The sequence below is a fragment of the Nannobrachium achirus genome, assembly GCF_963921795.1.
Source record: "Nannobrachium achirus genome assembly, chromosome: 10".
Taxonomy (NCBI): domain Eukaryota; kingdom Metazoa; phylum Chordata; class Actinopteri; order Myctophiformes; family Myctophidae; genus Nannobrachium; species Nannobrachium achirus.
The window spans coordinates 27,668,973-27,682,347 of NC_137819.1; the positions used below are offsets into that span (position 1 = coordinate 27,668,973).

At 44.4% G+C, this 13,375-nt stretch overlaps 1 protein-coding gene across 1 annotated transcript in view; it reads right to left on the reverse strand.

Annotated features, from left to right (window-relative positions):
- Positions 1–13,375, reverse strand: part of angpt1 (angiopoietin 1) — a gene marked incomplete at both ends in the record, with an annotated part of 82,127 nt that overhangs the window by 28,890 nt on the left and 39,862 nt on the right. The window contains 2 exons of the mRNA XM_080735352.1: positions 696–797; positions 4,440–4,567. Of these exons, the coding sequence (XP_080591478.1) occupies positions 696–797; positions 4,440–4,567 (230 nt within the window). The remainder of the gene's footprint in view (positions 1–695; positions 798–4,439; positions 4,568–13,375) is intronic.

The window sequence follows — 13,375 nt, forward strand, 5'->3', positions numbered from 1 at the left end:
TAATTTTATGTTTGGTTGCTCTCCGATGCTGCGACGCGTTGTGAGCTTGTAGATCGGCTATTTTCAGCACGCAACCAAGTGTAAAATCAGTCATTACGATGACATCAAGGCCTGCCAAAAAACAATGATGCTGCTAATACGAATGATGGGGGTTCCCTCCTCCCACATGGGTACAGTTTCCAGACGCCCCAGCTGCTACTGTCGAGGAGAACGCTCGGACATCTGGTTGAGGCGTTCCACATGGGCTCGGAGAGAAGAGGGGAACCCTGCATCTCCGTTTTCAGCACGTTACATCTGGGCCAAGGAGCACGGCCTATTTGTCAAAATCTGCCGGTGGAAATGTGTTTTTACTACAGGATGTTTGTCTCATTGCATGACTCCATCATTTTGTTTCTCTCTCTCTCTCTCTCTCTCTCTCTCTCTCTCTCTCTCTCTCGTGTCAGTGTCTTGTTTTTGACCACTTAAGCCTGATTTATAAACCAGGCTTAAAATGGTCAAAAATCTCATTCTGTGTTGCAAAACCTTCGCCAGGTTGAAAGTGGTCCTTCCGTTGATTTGACACTGATGAGTGTCTGTTGGACGTGCCTTTCAGTGCGCGCGCGTGCGTGCGTGTGTGTGTGTGTGTGTGTGTGCGTGCGTGCGTGCGTGCGTGCGTGCGTGCGTGTGTGCGTGCAGGCCTGTCCGTCTCGTCTTACCGTCTTGTACTCCTTCCATGTCCTCTGGAAGTCCATGCTGCCGTCCTCCCTGCGCTGGATGACTGTCCATCCCCCGCCGGCTGTTTCCATGTTACAGTACACCTGCAGCGCACGCACATGGACGTGCACACACCCACACACACACAAAGAGAAAGACACAGACACACAGTGATGAAGGCAACGGAACACAATGAACGCCTTGCAGTGTTTTCCAAGTGGCCACACACACAGTACACACAGCAATTTGAGGAGGATTACACTTACACACCGGGGACAACTGGATCAATGCACTGCATTCAACCTAGCCGGTCCCAACGCGCTCCCAGGCTCAATCAGCTAACAATGAATGAGCCGTTCTGGAATGGCCCGCTTCCAGAGCGCTCCCTTTTCCCATGCAGCCCGTCCCGTGAATATCTCTCGGCCGAGCCAAATATCTAGCGTTTATTTCCAGAGGGCCACGCCGACTTTGATAAAGTGAGCGAAGCGCCACTCATGAGACTCAAAAAGGTTCTCAACCTTTTCAGGCCGCGACCCCCAAAATAATCATATTTTAACTGGGGACCCCCCCATCCTACGAGCACCAAGAGTTGAGGCATTACATTTTGTATAACATGGTTCTATTGTGGAAAATAGGAGATCTACATGCTCACAACGCCACGCAACGCAAGGCGTTGTGAGCATGTAGATCTGCTATTTTAGAAATGTTCAGATACCCTCTATACACTTAAACTGTATGTTGGTTTGTTTACTGTTGAGTGAGAAAACAACGTTGCACATTAAGTTAATCATCTGAGGACCCACAAAAATAATTTGGGTACCCCCCTGGGGGTCCCGAACCACAGGTTGAGGCATTAGACAAACAAACTGAAACTTGAAAAACACTGCGGTGCTGAATAATGTTAAAACATGCACGAATGCATGAATTTGGTAGACATGACATCGCTTTTACAACAGGCCATTTGCCAGGGCCTTCTTGTAGAACGACTATATCCGCAATATCTAACTTATGTAAACTTGACAGAAAAAAGAAAGTTTGCCTATAATGACATGACCAAAATAAGCATGGCAGGTTCAAAGTGGGCAGTAGCACACTTAAGAACCTCATCGTATTTTTAGAGCCTGTCGAATCTCATGCAAGAATGTGTCCCTCATGAAGACATATGGAGCCTCACCAGAAGAACGTCTTCAATCTGGAGAGTTATTTAACGACATGTCATATTCCGCAATTACCAAACATAACAGAATACTGGAACGACAGGGAAGAAGTGACAGTAGTTGATGACATAATTTAGAAGGAAAGGAAGAAATCATACCAAAAGCTCTTGAGAAAAGATGTTGGAGATGATTTATGGAGCATATTGAGGGATTGAAATATGGAAGGAGAGACCATATGAGGTTATGTTCTGGGATGCTTTTCACAGCCATTGTCAGTACTGCATGATGTTATGAACAGCGTTGCATTGATCCGGTCACGTGCGTAGACGCCGTCCCGTATCTTTTCTTTTGAGCAGTGTCACGCCTCTCACATGCACGGACATGCATCGATGTAAAACAACCTTTAAGTTCACACCTCGACAACATTTACAAACGCTGTAGTGCCACAGCAAGGTGATTTAACAAAGGAACGAGCCAGTATGCATATCAATGGACCATTGGCTGACCTGTTAACTCTGTAAAACTGTAATGTAGGCGACGTGTGATGTCATTAAAATTGTGCTGTCCCCCCTCAAACAATGAATCACCAATACAACACTGGTTATGAACATATGGACTCAATGCATGGACTGTTTCACTATTATAAACATTTAATATTTGAGTATATACATTGATGCGAGGCGTTGTGAGATGTAGATCAGCTATTGCTATTGCCATATTTGACAATTTGGCCAATGTTTAATTTGTCATTTTAGAGCCCTAATTGCTCCCGGTGAGTAGGTTGGTGCCTTGCATGGTTTCCTCCGCCACCGGTGTATGAATGTGTGCGTGAATGGGTGAATGTAATGCACAATCTATGTAAAGCGCTTTGGATAAAAGCGCTATATAAATGCACCATTTACCATTTAGAGGTATTAAGAAGTTTTAACGCCATATGAGCAGGAGCGTAGCCTGAGATCCTGGGACAGGGCCTTAAGTCTAGAGTAGAGCCAATACAAAAGACCAGCGGATCTTTGTTTTTTTTTTGATTGAAGACTTTATTAGAAGTTTGCATAGGAAAAGGTACAGTTTCATGACGGTACAGTTCACTGGTACAAGGTCTACTAAAAGGAGATCCATGAAAAGACTAAGCTTATTTCCACAGGAAACCATTTATTTCACCAGGCCCCATGTCCTTTGTAATGACCTGCCTGATGAGATGGACTCTTTTTAATCACTTCTCCTTAAAACTTGCTTTGTTCAGTTAGGGTTTGTTCAGACTATTTTCTTATCTTTATATTCTCTTTTGTGATGTTTCTCACTCTCTTTTTTTGTTATCCTTTATGTTCTTTTATCATTATTTATTATAACACACTTTTTCACTTGTTTAACATAAGCCTTAATTATGTTATACTTAGTGGTACGATGTTGCCGTGCAGCGAAAACAACCAAGCTCGTGAGCTTTATGGAACACTTCAGCTTGCCGAACATTGTTGACTTCATTTTCGTGGAAAAATGACAAGCCTAAAATAGGGACGGCCGGTTGAAAGTGGTTCATCAACGTCTCCTTCTCCCTCAGCGGCTCTCTGGAGATGGTCCCCATCACAGGGAAGAGGCTCTTGTTTCTGCACATGAAAGAAGAGGTCCTCGCCCGGCTGGACACATACCAGGAGACACCTGGGTGCACCGTGGCCCTTAACCCCCCAGACCTCAGGGTGTGTGTGTGTGTATGTGTAAGCTGATAATGGAGGAGCGCGGTGATATCTGCCGCGTCGTGGCCCTTTGTTTTTAGGGGGACGGGAGGGACCCCGCGGGTGGAGGGGGGGAGGTCTCTCACCTCAGAGCCATCCCATGCAGCTGAACACACACGCAGGAACACAGCCTGGGTATAATTAAGGAAGTACCCCTGACACAATCGCTCTCCCCTGATCCACGAAACCAGACACAGGGCACACACACACATTATGTCAAGCGCACGCATGCGCGCACGCACACACACAGCATGTTCAGCCATTAATCTTGTAGCATTTGGAGCTCTTGACCTTTACACAGACAGATATATTACACCCTCAACCATGACGATTGTTTTTATCCTATTGAGGTAATGAACACACATACACACGCACACGCGCACGCACACGCACACGCACACACACACACACACACACGCACACACACACACACACACACACACACACACACACACACACACACACACACACACAGCACAGGGTACTTACTAAATGATACACACACAAACAAACAACGACCACAACACCACACATACTGTTGAAGTATAGCGAACACCTGTTTCACCCTCTCTCTTCCCTCTCTCCCCTAGACTCTCCCCTCCTAAACTCTTTCCCCAGCCAGGCTGCCAAGTGTATTTTCAGCTCCAAGGTATTCCACCTTGTACCAGCAGCAGTTCGGTACCTCTGGCGATAGATTGAGTCTCACTCTGTTTCAAAGAAAACAAGCTCAACTCTGTACAACACCCATCATTCTATCGAAGTGATGAAAGCGGCCTATTTTTCAACATTGCGGTGGAGCTCTTGACTGTAAAAGAAAAGAAAGAATAAAAAAGGAGGAGAAGAAGATGTGGCTGCCCACCTTTTTGGTCTCCTGTGTGTTGATGTGTATCGTGTAGACACCGTTCTTGTGGAAGCCAGCCTGGTAGAGGTCAGCGCAGTCTCTGAACTTCTTCTCTTCGTCCACCCTCTTTGTGCTGTTAGGCACCGCTGTGGAAACATGTGGGGAGCAGGGACGTGCAGAGAATGTTAGAGAGGCAGGGGCTGACATTTCTAAAAGGGCCTTTTGGTGGAAATATCGAAAATAGCAGACCTCCAAGCTCATAACGCGTCGCAGCACGGCGCGTTGTGAGCTTGGAGGCCGGCTATTTTCGGTGCATTATACAACACTGAACTAAGCATAATCGAGTCAATACAAGAGATGTGGTGAAACGGCATGGATTTCTAAATAGAGAGGGCAATTGTTTCAACATGAGATGCTGCATTCAAGTTCAGGAGAGTTTGGACAAGGCAATTCTATTGAATGTTGCCTTCAGGTATGGCATGGAAAGAGGGCATTTGCATTTCTTTCACCATAGTAAAAACCGCATTCATGGTCTGGAGAGGGCACTCATTACAGACGGACAAAAGGGCAGGGGCTCAAGCCCCCTTTGATGTCTATGTGTGCATGTGCCTGGTGGGGAGACCTTTTATTCTTTACCATACAATTGAGTGCAAGTGAATGAAGGGTTACCGTATCGTTGCTGTTGGGCAGAAACCTTAGAAATATGATATCGTATGACAGTGTCGCACACAAGAAGCAAAAATAGCCACAAGGTCACAACACGTCGCGATGCAACATGTTGTGAGAGCTTGTATATCTGCTGTTTCTGAATATTTTGGAAAAACTTTACCTGTAGCGAGGTTGACACTGCGTAAGTGGTTAAATATTTCATTTAAACCAATAAAAAGTATTAAGTGACTAAATAATAATTGAATCCAGATCGTAGCACACCATGTTGGACATACAGGGTTTCCACCTGTCATTTAATATTTAAGCTGTGATGTTATTCATTGTAAGACACAGCTTTGAGCGTTTTATTACTTTTCATTGATGTATTATCTGAATCCTATATTGTGAAAAAACTTGAGCTGTACATTTTTCCTAGCCATGTTATTATAGCAAATACCACATGCCTCTCTCGGCCAATCACAATGTTCCTGGACCGGTGTTGTGTGCTATAAATAGTACAGATAGGTGTGACTGTGTGAGGACTGTAAAGGTCAGCACTAAATTCGCTGTCTCAAGTGTTGTCAAGAGAACTAAGGCAATGATTGTCAGGCAACGATGAGGCTCTTTGAATTATGTCTCTTGGCTGCCATCAGTAACACAAATATTATCAATGACAGTGGCGACTATTCCTTTTTTTCCATCTACAGTATGCATGCTGTCACATTATGATAGCTTTTTTGTGGGTATATTTAGGAGCACGCTTGGTGAGAGACTGTCAGAATCTAGGCATGAATGCCACAGTATTAAAAGGATCAAATGAACGGTGTACACATGTTAGTGATAGAACAGACTGCACTATCGTTCTCCAGGGTTCTATCTCAACCAGATGTGCGTGAGATAAACAAGTTGTGTGGTATGCAAATACGAGCATAGAAATGGAATAAAATGTATCACAAAGCTGGACATTTTTTACAACGCCGATAGCCTCCTACAGTTATCTGTTGGATTCATGGAAATCATTGTCTGCTATGTTATATGAAATCATAAACGTTTTTTTTCTCGTACAGGTATATTTCTATTATATTAACACATAAAACATTTTTCATAGAATCAAACCCCTAACAAGTGAGTTTAGATCAGGGGTCTTCAACAGGGGGTCCGGGACCCCTAGGGCGTCCTCAGAGTTACTACATGGGGGCCACCAAATCTTTGTGTGATAGAAGCTTTTGTCTCTTCTTTTTTTATATTAACCACTTGTCTTGAACCCTATAGTGTCCTTGGCTTATTCTGAGAACTTTAGCCCAAAATAGCAGATCTACAAGCTCACAACGCCTCACGCTGTGAGGCGTTGTGAGCTTATCGGCTATTTTCGGCAAAGAGGTTTGGTGTAGAGGGGAAAAAGAGACCACTAATTACAGACTGAAAGGTCAAGTTTATGACAGTTCAAGTGGTTAAATATCTGAAAACACAAATTGACATGAATCCAAAATACAGTGACGATTGTGCTGTCAAACAATGAAACTATATGGAATCTATGAAAAGGTTGTGGGGGTCCCTGCTTCATCTCTCTCTCAACTGAGGGGTCCTTGGCCTGAAAACGTTGAAGACCTCTGGTTTAGATCATAATTCACGACGTTTCAGAGGGGAGAATATTGTTGAGAGGCCGAGACAGAAGCTGAATGGAGAGGCCTCGCATGGATATCCCATAAGCCCCCGATAAAATCTGAGGGTGACCGACTTATTAGTAGGAGTAAAGCCGTTCATCAACTGGGTGATCTGTCGCTCTCCAAGAGAGAGAGAGAGACGGCCCCGGACTCTGACAGGCCGTTTCAAAGAGGCAGCTGTGTCCATTTCCATCTGTAGATAATTATGGCGGCAATATTTTGAAACCAAGCAAGGGGCTGAGGACAAAATACTACAACCTCTAAATTTCGAGTTCCTGTTATAACAAGTGGTTTATATTTACCTACCAAGCCCTTGTTATATCGATGGAAATTCCTTCCGATTTCTCTCTCTCTTCCTCTTCCCCTCTCTCTCCCTCTCTCTCTCGCCTCTCAAACGAAAGGGGCTCATCTCGGTTTCCACACCGTTGTTTTCACTGTTGGGAATGTTGACTCGAGGGAGATGTCAGTGAAAAGTGAAATGTGTCAGCGATCCTTAGACCCTGCTTTGATCCCCCCCACCCCCCGACCCCACCTTGTGCACCAGGAACTCTGTGGCAGAAGTATAGGCCGCCCCCAATTGGGCGTATAATACCGTCGGCCATTTTGACAAAGTATTGAGTGTCAGCGACAAGAACCTCACGCTGTGACAGGTCGAGAGGGCAGCCCTCGCGCCGCAGACTCTAACCCAACAAAGGGCGGCCGCTAGCTGTCAGACGGCAATTTACCTCAAGCTGGGAGGCGGCAGGGCGCATTAGAGGAGCCAAAGGGATCGGTGTCAAAGAGCGAACGCTCTGGCACTCGATCTCTTAAAACCCATTCGGGCCTAGGATTGTTGAATGCTTTTTAACCGGTGAAAAAATAGCAGATATACAAGCTCACAGCGCGGCACCGAGTGCCGCGCTGCGAGCTTGTAGATCTGCTATTTTTGTATATAAAAGTTGTGAAAAATGTGTGCAAATCTTTGAATATATGTATTTTTTAAAGCGAACTTTTGTAACTCAAATTTTGCTTCTGGGGGGTCCCTGGAACTAGATATTTTGAGATGGGGGTCCGTGGCCAAATACATATCATTTTGGGGGTCCTTCACATGAAAAAGTTTGAGAACCACTGACATAGTAGTCTCTCAAGAAGAGACTAACTGAGCTCCAGTTAAGTGAAAGGGACCTTTTCTTTGACGATGGCTGGCCAGATTGCTGTCATAGAAACATAGGTTTTTCAACATACACACACACATTAGAAGGATTCAAAAGACTTATAGAATCGGGTCAAAATTCTAATTTCCACGATCTTTCAAAAATAGCAGATCTACAAGCTCGCAGCGCGGCACTCGGTGCAGCGCTGTGAGCTTGTAGAGCTGCTATTTTTCAATAGTTAAAGCATGAAATAATGATACACAATACAGTGTACCTGTTCTAAATGGCTTAACAACAGCGTGGACAATCATTTCACAATCGTCACTCAAGATCTCGCTCTGGGGAGGAAGAAACCAACGCTGGACGGTATGTATATAGGGATCGGGGCGAAACTCGGAACAGCCCCGCCGCGCCTGGCTCTGCAAATATTATTTATGTCCCAATATTTATTTACAGACAAATATTTTGTGGTTCAGCGGGGACTCGTATTCAGTAGGGGGTTCATGTGAAAAGACCAGCTAGGGCCGGGGTGTTTGCATAAATCAGTACCCTTGCCAAATGAGCCAAGCACACTGGACCCAAGTCAGCTGAGATATGGAGCTAAACAGACTGTCATGGCCCTCCGCGTGCTCCCATGTGAACTGAACAAATACCACTGAGGATTGCGATGGTTCCCCCACAGAGGCCAATGGATCACTGTGGTATTTTAGTTAACCTATTTAGACCTAGAATTATTGAATGCTTTAACTATTGAAAAATAGCAGATATACAAGCTCACAGCGCGGCACCGAGTGCCGCGCTGCGAGCTTGTAGATCTGCTATTTTTGAAAAATCATGATTTTTCTTTGCAAGTCTTTGAATATATCTATTTAAAAGCAAACATTTGTAACTCAAATATTTGCTTCTGGGGGGTCCCTGGAACAACATATTTTGAGATGGGGTCCGTGGCTAAATACCTGTAATTTTGGGGGTCCTTGACATGAAAAAGTTTGAGAACCACTGATTTAGAGGAAGGATTTAGAAGTCGGGTCAAAGATCGGGTCAAAGATATTCAAAGACTTGCACACATTTTCAAGATTTTTCAAAAATAGCAGATCTACAAGCTTGTATATCTGCTATTTTTCTGACGGCCGGACTACACCAAGCCGTTTCGCGCGCGTCAGTGCGTATGCGTGCGTATGCGGGGCGCGCGCGCGTATGCACGTTTTGGATAGATCCAATGTATATCAATTCAGCCGGCTACACCAGGCGTAGGGATAGCGCGAACCACGGATACGCATTCCCTAAAAATAGGATCGGTTCTATTTTTTAAGTAGGCGTATGCGTTTTGTACACAGACTATCTGGTCTTCCTCACATATACTCCCTCCTTGGTGTAGCCTGGAGCGTTTACGCACACGCGAGCGTCTTCACGGACAGTACGCGCGTATGTGCAAATGTTTTGGTGTAGTCCGGCCGTAAAGTTAAAGCATGCTATAATGGTTAAAGTGGTTAAAATCTAACGCGACTCGGGCGCGTTCCAGTTATTTGAGAGTTAACCCTGGCTTCTAGGGGTGTAACGATTATAGTGACTGAATCGAAAAATCTATTTTAATGTGCAATGATCTACTATATCGATATGCAAAAGCATATCGTACCGTTTTGGCTTTGTATTGTATCGGTATCGTTTTACAACGCAGATAATCGGTATCGAATTGTTTTGCAGTGCAAATAATTGATTGTATGGAAACTAAGTATTTGTGCCTTGTATTTAGCAATTTTAAGAAGGAAAATTTAAAAAGAGGGGTTTAATTACTTTTCCATTCCATATAGCTACTCTTGGTCTATCGATACATGTGTGTAATCTCTGTGTTCATGTGAAGGTGCGGGCTTGTCCATGTGTTGAAATATAATGTCCATGTATTTGCTAGAGAATCATAGTGTTTACTTATTTATATCCATAATAATATATTTTTCCCTTAAAAACATGCACTATTGACACGTTTCACACAGATTTAATTTCTTTGCTAAATAGTTACTATATCGATTTTAAATCATTGAATCGAATCGTATCGTATGAATGAACCAATATCGTCCATGTATCGTCAACCATATCGTATTGTGATGCGTATCGTTGTTAAAATCATTACACCCCTACTGGCTTCCAATTTAGGGCATGTCATTATAGCCTCCCCCCCCCCCAAAAAAAAGAAAGGTTTTCAAAATAAATTCAACATGTTCAAACATTACAGACAGCAAAAATTGGCAATCTATCAGATCTACTTTCGCTATTCGTCATGAGATAAAGTATAGTGCTTCGAAATCAAAAACAATTTAACAGCTCTACTACAACAGTGAAACAGATCGACAATAAATGGTGTGCATTTTAACTTCCCTTATTAAATACTTGTGGAGCGCGTCGTAGCCAGTATTACAACCATTTTGATTTGGCATATTTATTTACTGTATGATGCTGAGCAGTGCCTGAAGAAGTCAAGTTCCCTGGGTGAAAAAGGGTGGTGAGATGCATATGACTATAGGGAAAAGTTCATTGAGTTGGCTGGCTATTCCAGAATGCAGAAACATGCTGTAACTGTCAGGTGTGAAGCCATTCTGCCAGGCACTGAAGCATTAAAAATGTGCTGTGCGTGACAAAAAAAGTCGAACGACTGTGGATCATAAAGTGCTTTTTAATAGGGGCAGTCTGATGACTTTCCATACAGCACTGAATAATACGTACTGTAAAGCACAAACCCTGCATGCCATGCTCTGCCATTCTCAGTCACCAGCTGAGCAGTGCTCTGAGCTAAATCGCAGGAATTAAAATCGCGCCACCTTCCCACTCTGGGATATCCCGGCTGTAAAAAATGATTGATGCCGTTCATTAAGAGGGATAATACAACGTACACTGTAAAAAAAAGAAAATCATATTTGGAAGCCAGACATTGTTGAGAAGTGTTCCAAAGCTGAGGTCAATCACCCTTAAGCCATTCAGAACGGGTACACTGTATTGTGTATCATTATTTTATGTTTTAACTATTGAAAAATAGCAGATATACAAGCTCACAGCGCGGCACCGAGTGCCGCGCTGCGAGCTTGTAGATCTGCTATTTTTGAAAAATCGTGAAAATTAGAATTTTTACCCGATTCTATAAGTGTCTTTGAATCCTCCTAAAGTTTTTTGAAAAACCTATGTTTCTCTGTCAGTAATCTGGCTAGCCATCGTCAAAGAAAAGGTCCTTTTCACTTCAACTGGTGCTCAGTTATTCTGTTCTTAAGAGACTACTATGTCAGTGGTTCTCAAACCTTTTCATGTCAACGACCCCCAAACTGATATTTATTTGGCCACGGACCCCCATCTCAAAATATTTAGTTCCAGGGACCACCCAGAAGCAAAATTTGAGTTACAAAATGTTCGCTTTGAAAATACATATATTCAAAGATTTGCACACATTTTCACGACTTTTTCAAAAATAGCAGATCTACAAGCTCGCAGCGCGGCACTCGGTGCCGCGCTGTGAGCTTGTATATCTGCTATTTTTCACTGGTTAAAGCATTCAATAATTATAGGCCCTAAATGGGTTAATAAGAGTTTGTGGCTCATTGCGCGCTAATGACTGCAACCCAAACATGGCGGCATGGGGCCACATCAAAGATGACTCACTATGACCGGAGTCTGTGCTGCGGCATCGTGGCGCAGTCACAGCGAAACCCTAATGAGAAGAAAAGACGCCCCTAAACCAACGCTAAAACGGCGAAAGGCTTCAAGAGACTTAGCGTTTAACCTCCTCTCTCTGAGTATTATCTCCACCCCGGAGCAACTGTCAGCAGCAGAGGCGTCACAAGGGGGGGAAAAGTGGGACTGAGTTACTAGGGCCCACGGTGGAGGGGCCTTAATTATTTTATGCTTTAACTATTGAAAATAGCAGATATACAAGCTCACTGTGAGGTTGTAGATCTGCTATTTTTGAAAAGTCGTGACATTTTGTGCAAATCTTTGAATGGATTTTTTTTTTTTTTTTATATGTTTTTTATCCCATGGTTTTGCAACCCATTTTCTCACCCGGTGACTACCTAACCTGTAGTCCTGGTTTCTGCTCTCCCCCTGCCGCGCCAGGGGACATTGGGGAGAACCCGGCTGGCTAGGGGGAGGTAGTATAGAAACCAGACTACTGCATGTTTTTGTGTGAGGGCCTATGCCCAAGGAGACACGGGGAGAACATGCAAACTCACCACAGAAAGGCCCTATCGCCAACCCCACCTAGGGTGTGGGTGCTGATGACGCGGGTGGAGGAACACGCCCCCAGCGCCCACAGCTTCCCCCGGTGGGAATCGAACCCAGGACCTTCGAGCTGTGAGGCGAAGTGCTAACCACTGCACCACCGTAATGGATTTTTTAAGAGGATATTTGTAACTAAAATTACTGTCCCTTAAACTAAATATTTTGAGGTGGGGTCCGTGGCCAAACACATATCATTTTGGGGGTCCTTGACATGAAAAAGTGTGAGCACCACTGACATAGAAACATTGACATTAAAGGAAACGTCCGGGTTCAGTTTTCAAAACGGCGCCAAACGCAAGCAGCAGACGCCACTCTGTGGCATGCGACGCTAACCCTTTCCTCTAACGAAAACAATAATCCCTCCAACCCCCCATGCACCCCCGCAGTAAACAAACTAACTGAGCTCCTGTGCCTCTCCATTTGAATTGCTTCTGGGAAAACGCTTTGTTGTCTGTGTCATGTACGTATGAGTGTGTGTGTGTGTGTGTGTGCGTGTGCGTGTGCGTGTGCGTGTGCGTGTGTGTGTGTGTGTGTGTGTGTGTGTGTGGCTGGGTGTGGGGGAGTCGTCAGTGCGTCAGATGGTCAGACCCATCCACCCCCCACCTCTGGACACGCTGTCCCCCAGGACCCATCACAGTTTGACTTATTCAGCCCGGGTTGGGGAGAGGTGTCACCCCTGACCCCCTGCGCCTGCTGGCTCAGCCTTCAGCGCTGCCGGCGAGGAGGGAGGTGACCACCGGGACCACCAACCACAGACCGAGCGGCAGCCATGTTCGGATGCGACCAGCGGTTTTCCCGGCGAACCTAAGCGCAACGGTGGGGGCCGATGGGTAAGGAGGGTCGCGAGCTTATGAGAAACAACTAATAATTAAGACCTTAAAACCTGGTGAAAACAGTTGCGTGCATTAGTGCAAGATGAGGATAAAGGAAATCATTAAAATGGAAAACATTCAATTAACTTCTGAAAAGCCTACTAAGCCTTAAAACCTGGCGAAAACAGTTGCGTGCATTAGCGCGAGATTAGATGAGGATAAAGGAAATCATTAAATGGAAAACATTAAATTAACCTCTGAAAATGCTTCTAATCTAAGCCTACACTAATCTACTATAAAACTAGTAGAATTGCGATCTTGCCACACGTGACTAATTGTGGTTGTAAACAATAACACAGACAATATAAATCCTTATTAGTCTAGTAGTGGGAAGGGGTTATCAATCATCATGGCCCCAAATAACTTTTAAATATCTT